General features: G+C 36.8%; 2 protein-coding genes across 2 annotated transcripts; one reads left to right on the top strand and one right to left on the bottom strand.

The window, feature by feature from the left end:
- The first annotated feature begins 491 nt into the window (after positions 1-491).
- Positions 492-3,353, top strand: LOC132103030 (large ribosomal subunit protein bL17m-like). Its single transcript, XM_059507825.1, has 3 exons — positions 492-898; positions 1,389-1,457; positions 3,031-3,353. The coding sequence occupies exons 1-3, from the start codon at positions 725-727 to the stop codon at positions 3,289-3,291; spliced, it is 504 nt and encodes a 167-aa protein (XP_059363808.1). The 5' UTR covers positions 492-724; the 3' UTR covers positions 3,292-3,353.
- Positions 3,354-5,282: 1,929 nt separating this feature from the next.
- Positions 5,283-19,512, bottom strand: LOC132103033 (transmembrane protein 145-like). The gene is made up of 15 exons (XM_059507831.1): positions 19,276-19,512; positions 14,309-14,383; positions 13,822-13,899; positions 13,301-13,387; positions 12,803-12,904; positions 11,075-11,159; positions 10,394-10,465; positions 10,120-10,188; positions 9,785-9,865; positions 9,219-9,297; positions 8,883-8,976; positions 7,781-7,953; positions 6,825-6,945; positions 6,542-6,727; positions 5,283-5,674 (listed from the first exon to the last, which is right to left on the bottom strand). Exons 1-15 carry the CDS (start codon positions 19,369-19,371, stop codon positions 5,441-5,443), a joined length of 1,632 nt encoding a protein of 543 aa, XP_059363814.1. The 5' UTR covers positions 19,372-19,512; the 3' UTR covers positions 5,283-5,440.
- Positions 19,513-21,110: the final 1,598 nt, after the last annotated feature.

Raw genomic sequence — 21,110 nt, forward strand, 5'->3', positions numbered from 1 at the left:
TGTGTGTAGAACTTGTCATTACCTGATGGGTCACACTTATAGTGCTGTAAAAATGATGTTTACATTTACATACAAGTGTTTACAGAGCTTTATTTTTATTTTTATTTTATTTTATTTTAAAATCAACTTCTAAATGTCTGTTCAGTAGTCCCTATTCCCAATTCCAACGCTTTTTGCAAAGTGTGTCTCACTGATTTTAGTATTAGACACCATTTGCAGCCCTGGCTACACATAATAAGGCTATAATAACGCACGCTCACATTAGGGCTCTATCATTTACTGAGACCTCTGTCATCCAGTTGAACTGTTTCCAACTTGATTTAATTAAATCCTAAATATAACTGATGGCAGCACAAATGAGTCTGATGAGAACTTTATCGCTTAGATAAATATATATATAAAGGCTTCCTTACAGCAGATTAAACATTTTTTGAATCAATAAAATTGAACCATCCCAGATGTATTCATGCGGAACCTTACTCATATCTTATGTTTCATTTAGGACTCTTCAGACCGACGTACCATCACGCATGCATTTCTCCCTATGTGAGCTGCTGAATGTATCGCACAATACTCTGGATGAAATAAATGCGTCTGTTGATCTGCAGTGGATGTAATCACTGATCACAGAAGTGCTCTTCTGAGATTTGCCCCCCAATATTTTTAACGTTGTGTTGCAGAGAGATATTATTTTCTGGAGGAGTGTCCTTCACCGTTTCTTGTAATGCGACTCACCCTGCGGGCGTTGATTTCTCATGGACGGGTGGCCCGTCGGATAGGACTCGGACCCGAGTCCAGAATCAACATGCTTCGGAACATACTCACGGGTCTGGTTCGACACGAGAGAATAGAGACAACAAGAGCCCGAGCAGACGAGGTTCGCTTTTACGCTGAAAAGGCAAGTAACGTTACAAAACCCCGCTTCAGGTTTCATCTTACTTTTCCGGGTATTTTCGACTAGCTAAAATCTTGAAAAATAAAACGGCGTCTGTTTAATCTAGAAATTCTGATAAATATTTTAACGTAGAATTATTATTTGATTATGATGTCAAAATCATAAGATTGATAGTGATGCTGTGATACTCTGCTGCTCTGTCTGCCATGAGATGCGCTCCTGTCACGTTTCTTTTCCATTATAATTAAATATTCTTGGCATTTAAGACAACAACTATATAATGTTGATAGAAAATATTATTGAAATATTCAGGTTACGTTAAAATTGCCACAATAGTGAAATTCTAGTAAATGTTACATTTTAAAATATTAGATAAGAGGAAATAGAAAATTAGATAAGTTTAAATCGATTTCAATCAGCTCTTTAAAACTAGAATGATTGTTTATATTTTGACTTTTTAAAAGTTTTTTTATTTATTTTCTTTTCTTTTTAGTTGATTGATTATGCTAAAAAGGGAGATACTAATGAAAAGTCTATGAAAATGGCTGATTTCTGGCTCACGGTAAGTTTTCGATCCTTCCTTCAATACGTCATCCATCCATCCATGATCCATCCATCTATATATATCTATATCTATCTATATATACAGGTGCTGGTCATATAATTAGAATATCATCAAAATGTTGATTTATTTAACTAATTCCATTCAAAAAGTGAAACTTGTATATTATATTCACTAATTACACACAGACTGATATATCTCAAATGTTTATTTCTTTTAATTTTGATGATTATAACTGACAACTAAGGAAAATCCCAAATTCAGTATCTCAGAAAATAAGAATATTGTGAAAAGGTTCAATATTGAAGACACCTGGTGCCACACTCGAATCAGCTAATTAACTCAAAACACCTGCAAAGGCCTTTAAATGTTCTCTCAGTCTGTAGGCTACACAATCATGGGGAAGACTGCTGACTTGACAGTTGTCCAAAAGACGACCATTGACACCTTGCAAAAGGAGGGCAAGACACAAAAGGTCATTGCAAAAGAAGCTGGCTGTTCACAGAGCTCTGTGTCCAAGCACATTAATAGAGAGGCAAAGGGAAGGAAAAGATGTAGTTGGAGAAAAAAATGTACGAGCAATAGGGATAACCGCACCCTGGAGAGGATTGTGAAACAAAACCCATTCAAAAATGTGGGAGAGACTCACAAAGAGTGGACTGCAGCTGTAGTCATTGCTTCAAGAACCACTACACACAGACGTATGGAAGACATGGGTTTCAGCTGTCGTATTTCTTGTGTCAAGCCACTCTTGAACAACAGACAGCGTCAGAAGCGTCTCGCTTCAAAAAGGACTGGACTGCTGCTGAGTGGTCCAAAGTTATGTTCTCTGATGAAAGTAAATTTTGTATTTCCTTTGGAAATCAGGGTCCCAGAGTCTAGAGGAAGAGAGGAGAGGCACACAATCCATGTTGCTTGAGGTCCAGTGTAAAGTTTCCACAGTCAGTGATGGTTTGCAGTGCCATGTCATCTGCTGGTGTTGGTCCACTGTGTTTTCTGAGGTCCAAGGTCAACACAGCCATATACCAGGAAGTTTTAGTGCTGACCAACTTTATGGAGATGCAGATTTCATTTTCCAACAGGACTTGGCAATTGCACACAGTGCCAAAGCTACCAGTACCTGGTTTAAGGACCAAAGTATCCCTGATCTTAATTGGCCAGCAAACAAATATATCAGTCAATATATATCAAATATTCAGTCTGTGTGTAATGAATGAATATAATATACAAGTCTCACTTTTTAAATGGAATTAGTGAAATAAATCAACTTTTTGATGATACTTTAATTATATTACCAGCACTCTATCTATCTATCTATCTATCTATCTATCTATCTATCTATCTATCTATCTATCTCTCTATCTCTCTATCTATCTATCTATCTATCTATCTATCTATCTATCTATCTATCTATCTATCTCTCTCTCTCTCTCTCTCTCTCTCTCTCTCTCTCTCTCTCTCTCTCTCTCTCTCTCTCTATATATATATATATATATATATATATATATATATATATATATATATATATATATATATATATATATGTATTGTTTATTTATATTTCTCCATTCAGGAAAAAGATTTGATCCCCAAACTTTTTAAAGTCCTGGGGGTAAGATTTGAGAATCAAACGAGTGGATATACACGCATGGCTCGCATTCCTAACAAGGCGAATCTGGACTGTGCAGCTATGGCTGTCCTGGAGTATAAAGGCCACCCTTTCCCACCCTTGTTCCCCATGAAACATGTCAGTGAACTGAACATGTTAAACCAACTTCTAAAAGCATACAGAGAAGAAAAAGCTCAAATGGTGTCTGAGAAAAAGGACTCATGATCTTTAATCAATGTATTTGTACATTATATTTAATGTAATAATTAAAATCTCATTAAAATTTGTTCTCAGTGTTGTGTATGATTAGTTGATGCTCAGCATGTCCATTACTTTTTAAATCAACATATTACATTCAAATTTTCTATGACTTTATATATGAATTTGTATGATATATGAATAAGATGTCCTGTAAAACCCCACTTGCTTTAATTTTCAGCATGGTCAGATATCAAAATGAGTCTAAAGTTGATTAGAAATATTGAAAACCTAGGACTCAGTTTTATGAAAGAAGGAATTCATTTTAAATGTTTTTTTTATACCAATGACAATGATTTGTTCAGCAGTTGATTGTACTTCAGAGTAGTAGGATTACTGTTACTGTACATCTCTTTATTACTAATCAAGCTGCAAAATTAAACGCATAAACAAGCCAGTGTAGTAAAACAGACCATTTTAATTTGGCAAAAAGGATATGCACTGCCAAGTCATTTGACACTATTAAAATGCATTCAGTATGAACAGTGCAACAGAAATGTGCTTAACTCAATCTTTCTGTGCTCCCCAATGTGATGTGCTAATATCTATCATATATTCAAAAATTGTGCTATCTCTTCTCTTCTAGGTGTGCACACTCACCTAGGAGAAGGAAAAATCATGGCAAAGCCTTATAAGATCACTTTTTCCGGTGGCTTCCAGACAGAACAAGTTCAGTATTTACTAAAGAAATGGCTTAAGCCCCAAAGTACATCCATTAATACAAAAAAAATCAAACCACAGGACCCTATATTTAATTAATCTTCAAGTAAAGTTCTTGTCTTAAAAAAAAATTGAATATAAGTGTCATTAATATGTAGAGTTATAGGATTACAATTAAAGCAGGCCAAATTTAGATGGAGATTATATAGGATATGTTGATATATAACACAAACATGACCCACAAAAAAATACAGTAATGATAATGAATATTGTACAGATAAAACCTTCGCATTTTATCTGTATATCTGTCTTTTACTGTATTGCATTATGGTTGCATTTTCAAGGGTCTCTAATGGTAGTGAAATAAGTGTTTAAAAACAGTAAAGTGCTCCATGCAGTCAATACAAAGTGTTTCTGTAGTAGAGCTATATTTTCATCATACACTTAAGTAAACAAACCTAATGATAATCCCAGCAGACTGAATGAATCGATTTCTACTCACTGACAGAACAAAAAATCTCCATATCCACTGAAGACCGCTGTGAGTGTTATTGAATATACAAATGTGTAACAAAGTTTGCAGAAATTGAATCTGAACTCAGTTTTGAACTCCACACAGCCCTGCATGGAATGGACAATACAGAAAGACTGGGACAAAGATGAACGTCATCATTCATCATCTGCTTGCCATAAATATTCTCTACATACTAAGACTGTAAACAGTGTGTACTGCATACAAAAATAAGACTGCTAGATGTGAAAACTAGGCACAACCAAAATGACATTGAATATATCAGAATGTAGACAACGCACAAACATGCATGGTTTACAAATACTAGTTGTTCCACAGTCAACTTGCCTTTGCATATCAGTTTGCAAAGTTTCTAGCTGTATTCAATGTGAATAAAAATATATAAACCCTAAATTATCTTTACAGACAAAATGTGTACATACATTCTCAAAAAACATAAAAAAATGAAGTGAAGGAGATGGATACTTGGTTCTGTTGCATTAAAATGGCATGGAAATACAAATATTAACGGCACCACTTGAAATAAATGAACCATTAGAAAATGTGTCAAGAGCTCACTGTACTGTTACTGTACATCACTAGCCTACTGCCACATTAAGCTTGAAATATCTATACTATAGATTCACCATTGTCTCCTGTCACCATTGCACTGATTGTATATGATCTCTCTCATCTCGCTGAATTATTTATTGCTTCTTTTTTTTTAGGAGCTGTGTGACCAGGTTATGGCCCACTCTCTCTTGACGTTCTGCAGCCTGCACTTCTCTTTACAAATTCAAAGATATAGATGTTTGGTAACTTTTTTGAAAATGGCTTTACTTTTTCACGCTTGCCTTAACCTAATCTATTGAAATATTGAACTCTTTTCCACCTCATAGATGTTTGAAGGTAGTTTCCGCATGGCCAGTTCCTCTATGGCCTGCTCTAGGCATTGGGGCCCATTCCTGTGGCCCTTTGCATACTAAAATATTCGGTGAAGTGGGACGTTAATCTAGGAGGAGGGGTAGAGTGTGCAGAGCTGCGTGGTGGTATTGGAGGAGGAAGAGGGACGAATGTAGATGACAAGTCCGCCGTTGTGGTGATGATCTTGTGCTCGCTGTTCCTTGGCACTTCCTGTCCCTTCCGAGCCACTGTCTCATCTATTGTCTTCACAGGGTCCTCAATAGGAAAACATGAGATGGACTACATGAAATAATACTATATGAAAGTACACTCATACAACAAGCAACAGTGCACCCAAAAATGAAAATTTACTGAAAAAATATCATGTAGCCATTCAGTATTTAGATTTGTTTCTCTTTATTTGGAGAACTGTAAAACTGCATCGCTTGCTCACCAGTGGATCCTCTGTAGTGAATGGGTGCCATCTGAATGAGAGTCCAAACAGCTGATAAAAACATCCCAATAATCCAGAAGTAACTGAAACAACTCCAGTCTATTTTCGTATTTTAGCCAGAAGCAACGGTCTGAAGTTAAAAATGTTTTATGTCTTAAAAATGTTTATTACAAACATGCAAGCTTAACAAGACGTCAATTGGCGAACTAGAGTTACGTGGATTATTGTGATGTTTTTTCAGCTGTTTGAATTCTCACTTTAATGGCACCCATTCAATGCAGTGGATCCAATGGTGAGGAAGTGATGTAGTCAACTTTGATTTTAAATTTCTCCAAATCCTTCCAGTGGATGTCAAATCTTGGATGGCGGGTGAGTAAATTTTAAGCAAATTTAAAAAAAAATTGGGTGAACTATCCCTTAAAAATAAAGGTTCTTTATTGGCATCTATGTTTCATACATTTTGTTTTATAGTGGAAAAGTTAGATTTTGTAAATGTTAAACACACTTAGCATAAATGGTTCTTATAACAAAAAAATATTCTTTGATTGCATTGCTGTCCAAAAACAACCTTTTTTGGAAACTTTATTTAAAAAGCTGCCCAGCCTGATTATTTTTTCATCAAAATAAACTAACTTCAAATCAGTTTTTTTTTATTTTTTTTATTCCCATCGATAACATCTAATACTCACTGAGTGGATGGAGAAGAGCTCTGTGAAGTTTGGCTGAGAGTCTCCTAGGAAGGAGCTATTCCCATAAGCATGATGAGGGAAGCTTTCTGCCCGCATGCCTTTAGGACTGGAGAGAAGGATTCCTATCTGTGACGTCCGCACGTGGTAGGGAAAGTTTTTATTGGCAGCTGATGGACGCGTGATGGCCTAGAATGACAGGATTAGTCATGCAGGGTGTTTTATCATATTACATGCTTAAACAAATGAAGTAACAATAAACAACAGCAAAAAAAAAAAATCACACCAGAAAGACGACATGGGCATAGAGATGGATGCCGAGTTGGATGCCGTTCACAATCTTTTCCCTGGCCCAGCGAGAGATGCCAAAGTTGGCAATCAGAGCCATGACTGGCACAGCAAAAAACCTATGGGTGAAAAAAAAGTAATGGATAAAAAGAAACAGGCTTTATACTGTCAATCTTTTTTGCAGATTTACAAAGGCTGCGGAGAGCATTGAGCCAAAGCTGAGAAAACGGTTTAAATCTAGTCTCATGAAAAGACTAATGTGACTAATCTATACATTTATTTTTGAGGAAAGTTTAAAAAGTGTTTTTCTTTGAGTTCATGTTTCCAATGATTCAAACCCATGCCTTTGGTATTAAGAGTGTTACTCTCAGACACTTTACATGAGACGTTGAACAACATTTTTAACCTAGAAAAGTTCTTGCTAAAGCTAAATATTGTATTTGTAATAAATTTGACTATTTTGTATGATGAAAACATATTGTACTATAAGTGGCATTTAGGGCACTATTAAAGTTGCGATGAAACAAAAGTAGCGTCACATATTTTGTTTCCGTATTATAAATTAAAAAGAACAAAATGTAGGAAATTGTTGTTTTGATTGTAAGGAAGAGGTGGGGTTTAAGTGGACTATATAATTGGAGAAATTTGGCATACATCACCAAAGTTGACAACATTTTGAATAAAAAAGTCCCATCATTTTTTCATTTCATGCTGAATGAAATGGGAGTAAAAGTGCTTTTACCGCCAGTGGATGTTGCATGTGGAAATAGATAAACTGTATCAAAACAGCAGGTTTGAAATTATTTTTGTCCCCTCTTAAACATTAATGTTTATTTCATCAAATAAATTAAAGCAATGGAACAATACAATAATATAAGCTTCTGCTTTTGTATGTTCATAGCTACATTTATTTTATATTCTATAGGTTTATGTTAACCTTATGGCAAAACTCACCATAGAGTGTACGCAGTGAAGAAGGGGATGTAGAAAGGTTGTTTTTCGGGGTATTGTTTGAGGGACACCAGCACAGCGTAGCAGAACCATACGTAGGCAAGCAGCTGCAAACCCATTAGACCATACCCTGCAGGGCTGTCATAAGCATACAGCACCTCGCCTGGATCAAAGAACTACAAACACACACGCAGTGGGAGTGCATGGGAACAGGGAAATCACCGCCCTTGGCAACCCATCTGTATGATTGATGGTTTTAAATCTGACCATGGCACAATCTGTTAGGCTGCACAAGTGGAAACTGGTGGAACTTACCTTAAATCCAAATATCTAAAGCTGCATTAGAGCAAAAGGTGACACTGACACAAGATGCAACAGGAGCTCTTTAATGATACTGCAAGAGCTGATCTGGGTCATTCTTCCTGTCTCTCTCTCTTTCTCTCTCTCTCTCTCTCTCTATCTATCTGCCGGGTTCCATTACATCACGACATGCTCATGCTGAGTAACTTCATCTCGCAGCTTTACATTATGTATAGAGTGAGTAGCTCTGGGGTACAGCATGAGAAACTGCAGCTGATGGCGCTTAAAGATGACAAGTCCTCAATCATGATGAGTTTTTCCAACCATGAGTCATCATTTCAACTAAATTCGCTTTAGCAAATTATATTCAAGATGTTTATGAAAAACTAAATTACAATAAAACAGTTTACAATTTTTCAAAACTGAACAAAAGGATAAATGATATTGTGCTAATTAAATGTACAGTGTTTATTGCCAGCAAACCCATCAGAAATACACAAAGTTTGGGGTCTGTAAGATTTTTGAAATGTTTTAGTATAATGAGAATTAGTTTTTATACTCATTTATTTAAACAAAATTGTTTTCTATCTTAATAAATCACATGATCCTTCAGAAATCAATCTAATATGCTGATTTGGTACTCAAGAAACATTTCTTATTTAAAAAATAAAACAGCATTTATTTGAAATAGAATCACCCTTACAGAAAATTATTTTTTTTATAAAAAAAAAAACCCCTTATTGACCCCAAACTATGAATATTTATCTTATTGTAAAAGAAAAATGTTAAGGCAATCATATCTTACTTCTGCTTCATATATGAAAAGGATGATGTAGGTGATGGTGTATATTGTCATATAAATCGATAGTTTCACAGAGCCACTGTGACTTATTCTTGCCCTGGAAATCAAAAAAGAGAGAAACATTATTACTACTGTATGTCATCTTTGAAACCTTGGGTCAAAATACATTTGTCAGATGTTGGATCACCTGCATACCCAAAGAACATCAGCATCAAAAGTAAGCTCATCCTTGAATTCAGTACATAGTTGAATTTGGAAACAGATTTCTCTTGACATCTGGGTCACATTACAGTGATGGGAAGTCATTACACACATTATGTGAGAAGTAAGGCCTCCTACCTGGTCACTGTGAACCCCTTCCCCAGGAGAATCAGCATGAGCAAGAAAATCAGAAAGCTCACAGAAAAGAGTAATTTCCCTGGTGAGAGGAAGAGAGCCATAGAGAGTTACACAGGTGACCACAAGTGGGTTGCGAATCAGGTCAGCATTTAAGAAAGAATCCAGACACAAGCACACGGATGTGTGACGCTAAAATACAGTATGTTTAGATACTGTTTAGCAACAATATTATAACACAATACTTGTGGTTCCATCAAATATTTTTTTACAAAACCCTTTTCCTTAAAATAGAGGAAGATGTGTACAGTGAAATTAAATGTTAGGTAACTTGTCTATAGAAAAAAATTTGATTGGAGAGAAAAAAATAATAATTTCAACCTTATTATTTAATGTCAATACATTTATTTATATACTAAGTAGTTGTGTAAAAAAAATCAACAATGTACAGTCAGCTGGTTATTATAAAATAAACCTTCAGAAATACACAAGTCCACACAATCAGGATTTATTTAGCGATAATGAGCATCTGACTGTATTTTGTCCTTTACATACAGAGTTTTTCTTACCTAATATCTTGAGGCTGCCATTCCCAACTCCATCTCTGGCATAAAGGCCCCAGTAAATGCAAAAGAAAAGCAGGCTTAAGACTGAGAGAAAGGAATCAGAAAGTAAAAGAAAGGATGCCAGAGATAAGAGAGAACAGAGAGAGAGAGATAAGTCACAACAGCAGCCGTGAGAGCACAGAGGAAGAGGTTGAATGTGTGGAGGAGATAAGGATGAAAGAAAGAAGGGATGACACAAGAGATCTTGTTATGCATCCAGCAGTGTTGCAATGCCTATAGTGTCATAAAAAAGAGTGCTTGTGTTTATCTATATAAGTGTGTGCAGTGGCCTTACTCACCCTCCACTCCAGCCGCAGTCATAAACATCTTATAGGTTGTATGGAGTAGCTGTCTTCCCTTTAAATTATCTTAAAAAAAAACACAGAAGAAGAGATTCAGGGGAAATTAATAACTAATGCAAAGAGACTATGACAAAAAGAAGAATCATAGTATCTGTATGTTCGTTTATCTGGCTACAAATATCTTTTCATTTAACACTGAATAATAAAACTGGCAAATTACTGAGACCAACACATCTGAGGTCTTCTATACCTCAAGGACATGGAAACTCACAAGCAAAATAACAAGACAGTGTAAACACAGTGGCGAAAATAACCAGAAACGTGACGTCTGTCTCCAGGATGCCTGAAATGCATAAACAGAAGAAAACAAGAACAGTATTTAGTCACAATCTATTTTAATGAACATGGTTGAATGAGCATGTATAGACTATTTATTTGTAAGATGTGTTTTATAAGTCATTTTGCAGATTCAAAACCCTGTGCCCTAGTCACCATTCACTTTCATTTTAGAAGGAAAATTATATCGATTTGAATAACAATGAGGGTAAGTATATGATTTTTTATTTATTTTTTTATCCTGGAATAAATGTATCATGGTTTTCACAATAATATAAATCCAGTTATTTAACACTGATAATAATAAGAAGTGTATCTTGAGCACCTAATCAGCATATTAGAAACCACCACCAAAGGAATGGGTAACATTTTATGTTATTTATATTAGTCTATATATTCAACAGTTATTTTAAATTGTAATAATATTTAACAATATTAAAGATTTTACTGTATTTTATTTTAATAAATGTATCCTTGGTGAGCATAAAAGACTTATTCAAAAAACACTGAAATATTGTACTGACCCCACACTTTTGAAGGGTAGTATAATGGATATATTTTGTCATGCTTTCACATAATACAAAATAAATTCCTCCCACTTTCAGTCATGTCTCACCAAACTCATCTGCAGAGAAATGCTGGGTCCAGAAGGACTGTCCATTGGTTAATGTCATTTCATATTCCAGCTGCAGCCCATCTCCCTGTTGTTGCATGGCGAAAGAGAAAACAGAGAGGAAAAAAAGTGAGTGGGGTTCAGTTATACACTGAGTGCACACACAGATCTTTGGGCTATAAAAGACTTCAAAGCAGCACAGTTTCTAGCTGTTTTGAGAGGATTTCAGCCCGGCTTAATAAAAGAGAAACACTTTGATTTCACTTGGCAGGAAAAAACCCATTCCCTCTGCCACACTCCAGAAAGGTGAGGAGCATGAAGCATGCCCTATCACCAAATCAATGTGGCCAGAGATGGAGAGGAAAGAGAGAGCGGGACAGAGATACAGAGCTGGAGAGGGACAGAGAAAAGACCATTAGATACAAAGAGAATGAGCATGGAAGGCTGAAGTGAGTTATCAAGTGACTGTACCAGAAGTTACAAGACAAAGAGGTATAAGACAGGCCAATGAAAAAGAAAGCATGAGACAGAGGAGAAAAAAAAATCATCAGCTCCCTTCGGGACTGTGTGGTCAGAGACGATGCTTTACTTCAGTCCAGCAGGATTTAACATTACATCCATCAGTCTGCCTCCAGCCATGAAACATCCCTTTACATTTTGCCACATTTGTCTAGATAAAATCCTTTCACATTGTGTACTTCTCCAACACTACTGTACATGTGCAATGTCACTTCAAGCAGCTCCGGCAAGAATCTCTCACTGCCTCCTGAAGATGGTCCTATCCAGGCCTGAGCCTCTTAGAAAAAAAACTGTAGTGCATTTGGAGTGTACAGCAAAGTCATAATGTAGGAACATGTCAAAAAACATATATTGTAGATGTAGAATGTATTTTCAAGCAAATATTTTAGTAACATGGAACTATGTAACCCATTATCTTTCCTTATCTGTTGCAATGTCAAAATGATCTGTTTCTGTATATGTATTTGGATACAGATCTGTATTTTTTTTATGTAAAAAAAATGTTTTTCCATTTATTATAGCATTTTAATAGAATTATCACATTTTGAATTAGCTTTATATTTTTAGATTTTCGGTTTCTGTTTTAATCTTAGTTAATAGTTAATTCTATAAAAAAATGTATCTTTCTATTTATGTTTATTTATTGTTATTTCTGTTTAGGTTTTAGTCATTATAGTACTACTTCAACTTAGATTTATTTTATTTTACTTAGTTGCCAAGGCAACATTTAAGTTTCATCTAATATTTATATTTTATTTTATTTCAGCTTTATTTCAATCATCGAAAACACTTTTTAATAGTTTTAGTCAACACTAACAACACTGCTCAGAATGTTTAAAACATTTCCATAAACATATTAAACTATAAAGTGTGTGTATGCTATAGTATCTTATTTTAATGCTTGAATTTCTCAGAAGCTCACAGTAAAAGGAGAGGGCAACATGGGCAACTGATTTGAATGTCACACAATTCTCATTTTCATTCATTAAATGCAACTTTAATCGGAGGCTTCACAGAATAACCATTATGTTGTTTGATATGTTCATTAAAACTTAAGTATTATGTAATTCTGTATATTTCGGTACATTTACTTCTCAGAGAGAGTTAGTTCTCATTCATTCTGTGGTCATTAATCATGCCTTCCTGAATACAGTAGTCTGCTTCAGGCACATTCCTAGTCCCTAGTATATTGTTTACTGCATCACCACTCACCCCACACTTGCTGAGCGCAATGTACCACCATCTCTCTCTGACAGAACGAAAACTTCGACCTCCTACACAATTCAGCATCTCTTCATTACCTTCGCTTTCCACCTGACAGAAGCAGACACAAAGACATATGATTATAAAGAGAAGAAACTCTTTATTATGTAATAGTTCATCACGGATTTAACAGAGAATGGTTATAATTTATTGCTGATGAGTGTAATTTCTTTCCTTGTTCTATCCCAGTTCCACATGCAGAGACACAAGTGAGCCATTAATCAAAATACGTAAATACTGAGGCATGTTTAATTATGTTTGTTTGAATTAGCTCAGCAGACAGGGGATGTGTCTGGGAAACCAGTTTGAAAACAATTATTTTTGCCGGTGCCAGTGGTGCAGAACAGTACAATTGAACTTTTATACTGTAACCATACTACTTCAAGCTTAAAGGACACACACACACACACAAGCACACAGACTATATATAAACAGCTTTTTCCTTACCATACATCCAGACCAGGTGTAGTGGGTTGTCAGGTTGATGACCTGATTATTTTCAGGCCTCAATACTGACTCTTTCTGGTAGCAATCCTGTAGAGCCACATAAACCATCCATTAACACACATGCTCTCCATGGGATTTCAAACACCCTATAACAATAACAAAAGCTGAAGTACTAAGTAGCAGATTAGTACTGGAGGAGTGTGTTGAAAAGCAGGGGCTTCCTTCAAGCACTTTTTCATAGAGTCCCGCAATGCAGCCCCTGCATCGGGGAGGGAGAAAATGTGCTGTATTTAAATACGCACATGCACTGACACTCATGTCTTTCTGGAGACTGGATTTGGACTTTAAATCCACAGAACACTGCTGACATTTCTTCTTTAATCCTCATACTTTCTATTGATGCGTAGCACACACATTCATGCTCGTGCTCTCTGTTTGTTCACGCACACACATGCAGTCTGTCAGTACACTCAATATTTTCACACACACACAAACACAAACTCTGTCATTATGTGTCTCACCTTGTCCGGCCTTTTGTACACAGCTGGCCACTGAGAGCTTTCATCAAAGTAGAGCAATATGTTCTGACAGCATCGGGACTTTCCGTGAAAAACAGACATAGTGGGAGGGAGAGAAAGACAGGATAGATAGATGGATAGATAGAATGAAGGGGAGAGATTAATATTTGAACTGTCTATGCCATCTTGAAACTTAAAAGATGTATTGGATCTATATAGACAATGACTGACAGATAAAGAAAGAAGATAGACAATCTGACAACATAATCTACAGGTCACACTTTGTAGAACATCGTGTGGTCAATTGATCAATGGTCAATTATTATTTTCATGTAATAGACAATAATAAAAGAATTGAATCCACCAATAGCTGATGATACCGATAAGTGTGCTACTGATATATTAAGCATCCATGAAAATATTGAAGATTTAGAACAACATCAGTAATCTGGTCTTGAGTAAAAATTCAAATATAGGTCTTTAGTCTTACCTTGGGGTATCGGAACTTGAAGTTCAATCTGCCAAAATCAGTCAGGAAGCAAAACCTTGTGAGGAAAACCCAGTCCTGTGGATTAGAGAGGAGGATGACAGAAAGGAATCAAATAGTTATGTAGTGGCCATGTCTGGATGGTAACCTTTACTCTGACTCTGAGGACAGTCTCGTGGGATTCATTAGCGACATTGATGCACTGTTTATTTGGAGTCCCGCAGCAAGCATACCCCTTCACGCACCCGCGCTAGCAGCAAAAATTTATGTCATGAAACTTTCACAGAATGGCTTCACCATCTAGACATGACATCATTTAGCAGACAAAGCACCTCACAGTACATTTATTAGAAGCATATTTCCCCTGGAGCTTGCTCAATGACACAACTTTGATGGCTCAGGACATGCTGCGACCAAACCAGTAATATTCTGCTTCCAAGCCCTGAACTTTACACCACAAAAATTCATAAAACCAAATGTATCACCTATAAGTCTGATATAATGCACTGATAACAGTTTTTTAATATGTTTCTGCAGTGTTCAGGGCTTCAGTCTGGTCTCATCTCACATACTCTCTTGAACTTAGGCTGGCAGACACACACGCAGTCAGTGAAGTGTAAAATGGCACTAAGTGCGCTCCAGCTTTCAGCCCCTTGTCCATATTAACTTCTCCCTTCAGTGTCTACTGTTGGTGGTTTCCATAACTACAGGTTTCCTTGACAAAACAGACACCAGGCCTAAGACTCTCTGACCCAGAACTGAGCCCAAATAAACATTAAGAGCCAGGCGTCACATGACCGAGCTTCTGAAAGACCACCTTGTCCCTCTAAAACAGAAGCACACATAAAAGAGCACCTATGGTCAGTCAGCCAGTTAAAAAAATAATACCCAGTCCAAAAGAATCTTAGTACTATTGTCATGGCAACAGACACATAATGCACTTTGCAGCTACTATAGAAACCAGGAGAGGCTGACTCTGTCTAAACCCCCTTATTGACGGTTTCAACGGCAACAACATAAACAAACGTTACTGCGCATGCGCGCTTTTGTGGACCTAACTTAACTTCCGGTAGACTTCCAAATAGAATCAATAACAACAGCCAAGTCCCTCTAGAGTAGATATTTTTTGATAACAAACAAAATTTTGCTGCGTGGATCAGGCGGACTTAATGAAAATGCAAATTCATTCTTTTCCAATAGGAGATGTTTTAAAGCATAGACATAAAGCGCGAGAAATAGAGGTTTCCCCAGTAACAGTTGTAAACAAAGCAGAGCTGGTACGCTCACACGCTGCGTTATCAGGCATATAACATGCAAGTCTTCCTTCAGAAATACAGCGATATAAAAACACCTGTGCCTCGTTTTGATATTTAAACATATAAATGTAAGGAATTATTATTATTAAACGTGCAGTACATAACGTTACTCATGTTTATTCAACAAAGCCTTTTTGAAAATCCATCAGTTTTAAAATTGTGGTGAGTCTCCAAAAATAAATAAATGTATAGGAAACACATCCCGCAGCACAACCACCTGAGCCCAACTTCAGTCTACTCATCACCTTGACTTTAACTGTGTTTGTAGAAGGCACCGCAGCCAGACCGTTATACACAACACAGACCGGAAGTTAACTTAGGTCCAGGCGCGTGCGCCCGATGAAACCGTCTATATCATGAATGACTGTCCTCAAATCCCAGTTTTTAAAACCAAAGGACTTCACAACATTGTTTTTCTTTCTTTCCGACCTTGTTCACATTCCCATCGGTCACATTTTCCCGTGTGATTGCACCACCAGATCTATTTTTTTATCACTCTCTCTTTTATCTCATGAGCATTGGTTGAGGTGGTGAAATATTCAGGGTTCAGTACAAGTTGAGCTAAACTGAGAGAATTTGTGTCATAATGATTGATTACCAGAACAAAAAAACGGACTTATCCCTCATTTTCTTAAAGAAATCTGAATTCTACTGAGGCATTAAAAGTGGAAGTGTGTGGGCCAAAAATAAATAAAAAGAACTACTTTAAAAGTATAGCCACTAGAGCAGTGGTCTCAAACTTAATTCCTGGAGGGCCACAGCTCTGCAGAGTTTAGCTCCAACCAGCTCCAAATCACACCTGCTTGGAAGTTTCTAGTAATGCTGAAGACCTTGATTAGCTGGATCAGGTGTGTTTGATTAGGGTTGGAGCAAAACTGTGCAGAGCTGTGGCCCTCCAGGAATTGAGTTTGAGACCAATGCACTAGAGTGCTTGATATTAGAGTAAAAAATGCTTACCAACCTTTTCTTCAGTATTTAAAGTTATGTCCAGTTTTACTACTGCTATTGAATTCACTCATGTAGATTTTTATGCAAAGAAAATGGAAGCTTTTAGGTCATAAAAAGTTCTTTTAAGCAGTTTTTTATAGGCTGTGTTATACATTTATGCATAAATGTATTCCTTCATTTTTTTGTATTTCCTTCATCTTCATTAAATCAATGTGATGAAATAACTTCATGAAGCACAGTATGTCTCAGTTTTCTTCAGAGCAATACTTTTTGCTTTGTGTCTATCGAATAATAGCCAATGGTTCCCATAAGGCACAGTGCAATCAAATTATTAACCAAACGCCTATAAAAATGAAAAATGGGAAGTTCATTTCTATGTAAAGTTATATCCAAATGTACTATTATGTAGCTATGACCATATAATGTTATAATGAATGTAAAAAATTATGATTGAATCAATTTTAAAGTTCCAGTAATACACAGTATAACACAACAATTATTTTTTTTGTTAAAAATTACTTCATTTTTTTTTGTGATCAATATTATGCCACAAATGCTGTTGACTGAGCTTAATTTGTATTTGAAAGTGAAGATTGAGACAACTGTGTATTTGTTTACGAGGGTGGCTGGCTGCACAACAGAATGTGTATGTTGTGCTGCAGAATGGGCCATAAAAAGTGTCGCTGTTTACCCCTGCCATCCGTCTTTTCCCCCTACAGATACTGCATTGTAATACAAAGTCATTGAATCAGCCAAAGGGAGGGTGAGAGACACGGCACACAGACACGACATTAATCAAGCACTATACCCAGATGCAGTATCCGGTCACTTCACCGAATCAGTGGTGGCCTCACCTCTCACTGTCTTTCCGGATCTCTGTCCGCTCGCTAAGCCTCATTAAGAATTAATTACCAATCAACCAGTCATGTCACCCAGTTCCACTGGGCTTTTAAATGATTCATCACTTAAGTTACACAATAGTGCACTGCATAAATACACTCACATGCGCTGACACACATACATGTACACACTAAACACACACACAGCACGTTGACCTGAATGCCCCTAGAAAGAGTCTTATATGCCTGGTGCAGTGTTAGTTACCCACAGGCGGTTACCTGCACAACCCTCTGGCCAGACTCGCTTTAGAGGAAGAAGTACATATGACCACACACACACACACACACACACACACACAGTCAACTTTAACTAAAACTAAAATTGAAACCATCAAAAAAAATTGTTACTTGCAATAATTTTTTAACTAAAATTAAGTAAAATATTGAACAGTTTTTATTTCAGCTATAGTTAATTTCTCATCTTCATTAAGTTTAACTTGATATACTAAAATAACTAAACCTGAAATAAAAAAATACAAACCATGAAAAACATAAAAAAAAAAAATTAACTAAAACTTTACAATAAAAAAGATTCAAAATATTAAAACCTTTAAAGAAAAAAAGAAAAAAAAATTGCAAGGGCCTGACTAGGGAGAGGGCGCCTGATGTTTCACACAAACAGACATCTTTAACTTAACAAAACCTCCCAGTGACATTAATGTATAAAGTGTGTTTGTGTGTGAATGTGTGTCAGCAGTGTAAATGAACGACCTTGTAAAGAAATAAACAGAAGTGAGATTAATGGACTGTTTAGCCATCTCATATAGCGACCCAAATCAGAGCAGGATCAGCACTTGAATAAAAGCAGGAACAGGTTGTTGTTACAGTACCCACAGCAAATAGATGGAAGGACTCATCTACAACTGCAAACTTTAATTGGAGGAGATGAACACATACTTTATCGTAATTTATTCCTATATAATTTATTATATATAATTACCTCGTTGCACAAACATCAACATGAAATAAAAAAATAAATAAAAAAAGCTGCATGGAAGCTTTTAAGTACTAAAAGTCATTTTAAGCAGTTCTTTAGGCTGACTATGCTTTTAGAAATGGAATGTAGTGTTCCCACATTTCTTTGTATTTCACCCTTTTTTGTTCATTAAATCAATCTGATGAAAGAAGCGCTGCAATAACTTTTTGCAGCAAAAACAATCCAAAAAAAAACAAAAAATTTTTTTTTTACTTTGAGTCCATCAAAAAACAGCCAGTGTTTTCAACGAGGCACACTGCAATCAAGAACACCCATCAGCTATTAAAAATGAAGAAAATGAAGTAAGCCAAATAAAGACACTTCAGCGGCAATATATGATTCAAACCGTCTATTTCCAAGTGAATTTTGTGCACCGAGTTGTCCACGCATATGATCACACATCATTGCACCGTCAAAAGCGCACCTAAGCAACCCTAAATCTCTTTATACACCAGCATGCGATAACTGCAATTCCACAATGCTGTACTGACAGCAATGCATAATACATAGAAGAGCATCTTTGACACACACCTGTAAAAAGCGGCTGGGAGGGTGTAAGTTGGTTGTCGGCAATACGCCTTTTATGTGTTTTTCGTGCCTGGGGGGCGAATTAAGCTTTCTTCGGCTCAATAGCGGAGAGTGTAATGATTCTGGCAAAGCATATTAAAGCATCAGACTTCCAGATGCGCGCGAACGCAGAGGCGTGAACAGGCTACACACTTGCCATAAGAGCTCATTAATAACAGCCACCAGGAGATGCGCAGCAAGAACGCCGTAAAGCTCCGAACCATTACCAGCATAACAGTAATAAAATGTAAACATTACACTCACCTCTTTTGTGTTGACGATTCCTCTGACATATTTCCCCAAAACCGAGCCGACACATAACATACTGGACATCACGGCAAGTCCTAATACTTTCTCCATCTTCACCTGTCCACCGTAGCGTTTCTTCGCTCTCCTTCCGATATTGTGCGAGCAGTAAAGCTAGGGGAGAGCTGCCTAGTTGAGTGTGGCTGCTAGACGCGCGTCCTCGTTCTTCGCCTCAAACGCAAGTATCCCCAGAATTTTCGCCGGGAGCGCGCATAATATCGCACGCGCTCTGCTAAGAAAGCGTGAAAAAGCGCGCGGCCGATATTTTATTGCGACATAACATTAAGGCACAAAAAGGCACATTTTTGTCGTTTTGACCCACTCCTTTACAGTTTTAATTCGTCTTATTAATCATGTTTTTGGGGGGTTATTTAGCCCGCCACATTACAAAAGGTAGGCCCAACACAGAGATACAGAGAAAATATTTATTCAGATATAAATCAACACAGGGAAAATAAATACTGCAGAAAATACTCTCATTTCTCAGTGCAACATTCCCACAGTCCTCACAAGTCTCTAAAACACTCTGTCAATAAAATAAAATAAAAACCTTGCATATACATCTATGCATATACAGTATACTATAATTACTATTGCAATTATAATCATAATAATTGTATTCATTAATAGTTAGCCTACTATTATTAAAAAAGAATCACATGATCATAAAGAAAATGATATGACGCCCTAATGTGCCACCCTTCTGCTGTTTACACTTAACTATAAAGTGCTTATTTGCTTAGATTGTCCTGAAAACATCAGGTCTGACTGAATGCAAAACGTTTGCCTTAGGACATACAGTGCAGTCTTTCAGGATTTTGTATCACTCAATGACGGCAGTGAAAATGAGGAGAGAATAGACATCAGCACCCTGGCAAATGATACTGCAGTGGTCATTACATCCTGCACTTAAAAGTTGCCTAACATCACAGTCTGTGAACTTCAAGAGGGCAGGAACTCAAAACCACTTGCAGCAAACCCATTCTGACACAACGAAACACCAACCTACTGATTAAAACTCCAAGTCAGTGACAGATTGACTATTAGTCTTGAGAACAGATGTAAAATGCAATGACATGACTCAGTGGGCTGGTCCCTCTGAGGGGAGATGATGCAGCACAGTTTCGCCTCAGTAACGCAGGTATGGCCATTTTAAACAGAGGACTAAATTAACATGGTGTTTTATATAACACCCATGTGATGAATGAGTAATCTCTCTCTAAGGGAGACAGTTTGAGAGTCACGCACAGAAAAAAAGTGGAAAAACAAGGTTGAAATGCTCAGCAGTGCATTCAAGGTTACATTGTCCAACCAAAAAAAGCCTTACAGGGACATCTCGACTGGAACGGATAACCACAGAGCATCCTATTGTCTTATCATCCTCTCCCAGTTCTGGTTGTTTTAGTCATGGTTCCATAAGGGGACTACACACAATGGCCTTTACATCTACAAGCACAATGGTATTGAGAAGCTTTTCCATGCACAGCTAGAACACAAAGTGCAACAAACAAGTTTCTGAACACCAACGGCAAGCACATACAGAACCAAACTGACTGAAACAGGAACCATCTGAACAAAAATACACAGAAGCACTGATGACTAGGCATGTGTAGCATAAGCACTCCAACAAAAACAGCAGAGGTACCAAGATTTGGTATTTCAAATCTGTCACCAGAAAAGAGCAGCTCTGACACTGTGAAAAGAGCAAGCAAGCAAATCTTTTTATATCGTGACACTATTATAAACTCACTCTCAAATGCTACAATCAGCAGTAGATGGAGCATTGTTTACTC

Source organism: Carassius carassius, chromosome 24, assembly GCF_963082965.1.
Source record: "Carassius carassius chromosome 24, fCarCar2.1, whole genome shotgun sequence".
NCBI lineage: Eukaryota > Metazoa > Chordata > Actinopteri > Cypriniformes > Cyprinidae > Carassius > Carassius carassius.